The sequence below is a fragment of the Stegastes partitus genome, unplaced genomic scaffold (genome assembly GCF_000690725.1).
Source record: "Stegastes partitus isolate 25-593 unplaced genomic scaffold, Stegastes_partitus-1.0.2 Scaffold668, whole genome shotgun sequence".
Lineage (NCBI taxonomy): Eukaryota > Metazoa > Chordata > Actinopteri > Pomacentridae > Stegastes > Stegastes partitus.
Window position 1 is genome coordinate 342,394 of NW_007578399.1, and position 5,060 is coordinate 347,453.

At 40.6% G+C, this 5,060-nt stretch overlaps 1 protein-coding gene across 1 annotated transcript; it reads left to right on the forward strand.

The window, feature by feature from the left end:
* Positions 1 to 2,314: 2,314 nt before the first annotated feature.
* slc25a15a (solute carrier family 25 member 15a) lies at positions 2,315 to 4,741 on the forward strand. The gene is given in 12 exon segments (XM_008290370.1): positions 2,315 to 2,342; positions 2,558 to 2,627; positions 3,024 to 3,108; positions 3,170 to 3,206; positions 3,209 to 3,314; positions 4,123 to 4,263; positions 4,341 to 4,384; positions 4,387 to 4,445; positions 4,447 to 4,516; positions 4,578 to 4,610; positions 4,613 to 4,647; positions 4,649 to 4,741. Coding segments are annotated over 11 exon segments (759 nt in total). The 5' UTR covers positions 2,315 to 2,342; positions 2,558 to 2,571.
* The last annotated feature ends 319 nt before the right edge of the window (positions 4,742 to 5,060 follow it).

Here is a 5,060-nt window from a genome sequence, read left to right on the forward strand (position 1 = left end):
ATTAAAAAAAAAAAAAAAGGCTCCTTGTTTTCATTCTTTCACTTAAACGCAGCCACTAAACATTTCTCTGAAATCGTATGCCTCCAGAGTGTTATTATTCCCTTTTATGTGAGATAAAATAAATAATGTATATTTGATTTTATTTTATTTTATTTTGTTTTGCAGAAGAAAAAAAAAACAATATTTAGGGGTAAATAGTTGTGCAAAAGTTGGGCACAACTGGGTAAAGTTCACATTTTGTTGTTTTCTTAAGGTGAAAAGAACTGAACAACTACTTGTAGTAAACATCCAGGCACTACCTGCAAAGTCTCAGAGCATTACTAACTCCTGAGGCCTCACCTGGCTCCTTAAGACTTTTCAATTCAGGTCAGTTGTAAGCCGATGACAAAAAAAAAATTGAGCATGATTCATTATCTGACTCCTCAGACTTTGTGGTTACACTCAGCAACCGTGAATTCCTCCAAGCAGCTGACAGAGGATCTGAAAACGGAGCTGACTGATGCTTGACTGATGCTTACACGGCAGCCAAAGGCTATAAAAAGATATCAAAGTGCCTCCAGCTTGTAATTTCCACCATCCAAAATGTGATAAAGAGATATCAGTTAAGAGGAACTGTGGAAATCAAGACAATATCTGGAAAACTTTCAGATAATAGTGTATGTGAGCGCTGACACGGGAGTGGTGGTGCTCCGTTACAGTGTGCAGCGATGATGCCCAGACAGGATCTACATGGAAGACGAACACTTTAGAGGCTGGCTTCTGCAAAACAAAATCTGCCATTGAGAATTTGTAAGGAGATATAAATTTTTTTTTGTGTAGCTCAGCCTACAAACATCTCAGAACTTAAAGTGATCTGTAGGTAATGGAAGATGACTGATAGCTTTCAAAAGCAGTGATATCTGTAGCAGGAACAATTGCTCACTTAATAGATGCACAAACTTTTACAGATGCATTAATTATGTTCTTTTTTTTTTAAAGTTCAATGCATAAATATGTTTATACATAAACATGAATCATCACCTGAAGAGAGTCATTTCTACTTTTTCCCATCCACATCTAAAAATAACAAAACACAACTTTCACCGGGTCTTTTTTTGGCACATTTTTGTGTCATTTTCATGCCCTATGAATAATCTGATTACAAGCCATATTTGTCACATACTACTTTAACAACCTCCCTGTGTGAGTGGACTATAACTAAATTACTTTGGCACCATTACTGTTGTTGCCCTTGGAACAGCCAGTAATGACAGCATATAATAATTTAAAGCACAAAGTTTACAAAGTGTTTGCAAAACCTAAAGACAAATTTAGAAACAAATTGAGGAAATTTCTCTAAACTAGGGGTACCACAGAGAAAAATAGGCCTACATCTTAATAACACTTGTGTTTATAGAGTAACAATAAATGAAAGACCGATTTAGGAACGTGTTTTTGATGAAAAGACTCGAGGATAAAGTGGCTTCTCAGAGTCAAGTCAATGCAACAGTTGCCTGCTGGTTTCATAAACCAGAAGCTCATCCATGTTGTATACTGACATCTTGTGGTTGTTTTCGGGTATTACAACCAGATACAGACCTCAAGTTTGGCATTAAATCCCCAGTCTCGTGAGTAGATGGTGTTCCTCGAGATGTCATGGCACAGTTCCCTGCGCACATGAGTGTCGAATCTGCGAATCTGACCACGTGAAACTGAAATCTAATATTAGCCAGGCGTCTGCAGGTCATCTCTGTCGCATTCACAGTCGTCTGCTCAGTCAGAGACGCCAAAACCAACACCGGCTGTTTTATTTTTAACTTGAAAAAACTCCTCCCAGTCATCAGGATAAAGTGTAAAGACAGCCTACTTTTATTTCCCAACCAGACGGTGTCAAGTCAGGCTGAGTTTAAAATAGAACCCGTCCTTCAAAAATCAAGTTAGCTGCCAAATGTGATTTCAAGAAAGCTAAAGCAGCACGAACCCTAACCCTGTCAATCAAAGATATGTTCATTTATATGCCATCATGTTCGTTTTAAAAGCAATTGTTTGTTGTGTTATCGTGCCTTCTTTTTACAGCTTGAATCAGCTCCTTGTGCGCTCTGCGTGCGTAAAGTGCGCACGGCAGGAACGACCTGCAGAAATCTAGCAGTGAGTTTCACAACAGCTCCTGGAAGAAAACCAAAATGCCGTAAGACGCCAAACTGTCATGGACAACAGCCGGCATTTGAGGACAGTTTCTGCGAATTTTAAGACGCTCGTTGCGTGAGAAGTAGTTCCACATGGAGTGGAGTGTAAGAAAAGTTCTCAGAATTGTTCTTTGTGAGCGAAGCAACACGTGCAGTAAACACAAACACAAACCACAGGTGAGCCTCAAAGACTTACTTCGAATGCTTTTTTTTTTTTCCCTGTCCTGTCGTGTCTTCTGTATGGACTCTACAGTACAGTCACGTAATGTTCCTTATTGCATTATTTATATCTTTGCTGACTTCACAATTACCGCCTTTTTTGGGCCTGTTTGCATGTGAAGAGATTGTACAAAGGTTAAATGCTGCAAGCTTAAATTTTTTTATGTTTTCAGGCTTTTGAATCATCATGGCTCCACATCCTGTTGTCCAGGCAATCGTGGACTTCTCAGCTGGAGCAACAGGTAGGTCACAGTTGTTTGGATCAGTCGTCTGCCTGTCTGTCTGGCTGTCTGTCTGTCTAAAAAGACAAACTATTGACATAAAATGTGCTAATTTAACCACTTAAACATAAGCTGGAGATTTTCTCTCATTTCAGAGGTAAGATGTACCCAGGATGGCCTCAGAGAGATGCCCTGAGGTCAGTTGCAGGCCACCAAACATTTTAGATCGAGACTGTCATCAACAAAATGTTAGTGCGTAGTGTAGAGCTACAGAGTTACACTGAGCAGTGAATATCTTGTCTGACTGCATTTCTGCTTCCAGTTTATGGGCCTGTGTACAGTTGAAACCAGAAGTTTACATACACTGTATAAAAAGACAAATAACCTTTTTTCTTCTTCTCTGATTCTACTATACTGCTGGTGCAGCCTGTGTGCTGAGCGGTAAACTGTTTGACACCACAAAGGTGAAGATGCAGATGTTTCCCAGCATGCACTGAGGCTTCATAGATAGATAGATAGATAGATAGAACTTTATTGATCCCTTTGGTAGGTTACCTCAGGGAAATCCACTGCTTCATCTCAACCTTCAGGCAGGTGGGACTGCTGGTCTCTACAAAAGCACAACTCTGGCCCTTTCAGCCAACATCAGTGAGAACGCTGTGCTCTTCTTGAGTTACGGCCTCTGGATGGATAAAGGGGCAGATCTCAGGTTAGGAGCTGATGTTTCTGTGTATTTATCTCAGGTTTACTACAGCCCTAACACACATGGAGGTGGTGAATTTGTTATTCACATGGTGACTAAAGTAGCTTCTCAGCCAGTAAGTTTAAACAGAAAGCCAGGCAGCTGTCTCCTCAGCCATGAAGACATTAAGCTAAAGGGCATCTTTAAAATAATTATATTTTCACCTGCTTCATCTGTAGTTGCGCATTTAAGTAAAATCAATAGCCAAAGTAATTTTTTATCACTAATGTCCAACCTGGAATGTTCACCAAAATCTGACAGGATTTTCAAGCAAGCTATAAAAAAAAAGTGTACTTTAAAAGTGACTCTAACTGCAAACACAACATTTCACAGTAGACCGTGATCAGCATGAGAAAGAGACCTTGAAATGTTTGATGGGAGTGATTTCTTTATTCAGAGAGCTTTCAGGTGAACAACCAGGAGCCGTTCCCTTGACATTTAATAAGGTGACTCTGTAGTGGAGCCGCTTTGTTTGTGCTCTTTGAGATGGAAACAGTTCTACCAGATCCAGACCAGGAAATGTAACTACGCTCCTAGAAAATCATCTTGAGTGCATTCATTATATGGTTTTCCATTTAGTGCACTTAATTGTCAGAGACATGGAGGTTATTTGTGTGTCAGCAGACTACAGCGGAGCTATTGATCTCTTCTGAGTAAATACAGCAGGCATTCTTAACGTCCTGTGCAATTATTTATATAAAAACCCAAGCTGGGTGTCTTTCATTTTAAAGCCTTTATTTATATCTGCCAGTGTGCTATTGTTGTTGCTCATCAGTGATCTTTATGAGGCATCTGCAGGGTCTTTACCCTCCATCCTCTCCTTCATGGCACTCTGCCCCACAGAGCTGGTGAAATGTCGCTTACAGGCCATGCGTGAAATGGAGACGTCCGGAAAGCTACCGTGAGGACAGAGAAGGTGAGTAGTCCCAAAAAAAAAAAAGAGCACACTCAGTTTCATTTGACTTCATTCACCCGGTGACTTGCGGTTGTGACTTCAGTGTGAACTGTGGTGAAGACGGTGTTGACAGCAAACCTTCCGTGGGTTTCTACGGAGGCCTGACTTGCACCATCGTGAGGGAGAGTCCGGGTTACTTCTGCTTTTTTTGGGGCCTATGAATTCTGCCGTTCTACATTTACACAACACATGGGCAGAGACAAAGATATTATAGGTAGTTTCCTTGATTCTTGATTGTTTTGGTGAGCTGCCAAAACAAAATAATGTGTTTTCAGATATCCTTCCAGTCATGTTCAGCGGTGGATTTGAGGATTTTGGTTGGCCGTTTGTCCAATAGACTGTGTGAAAGTCCAGGATCCAGGTGTACTCCTTATCTGGGAGGCAAGAGGGCTTCATGAAGACCTTCATGGGTATTACACGCACTGAGGTTAAGAGTTGAACATGCATTTCTCAGTTGAAATCCACCCAGAGATGCGGACATTCCCTGTACTGTTCTCACATACTGCTGGATAAAAACGACTAATTCTGCCCTTCATCAGCCTTCTAAATGTTGTTATACCCAGACCACATTTGTCACAAGAACGGAGCCAAAGTGACTGTTTTACATCTGTAAAATCATAGTTTGAAGGACAAATATGGCATTTTTGTAAAGAACTTTGGTTCAGTAGAAGACAGTGCCCACCCAAACGCACACACTCAGAGTGACTGTCCCATTTAGGAAGCTTAAACATTAAAAAATGACAGAATACATACAAAAT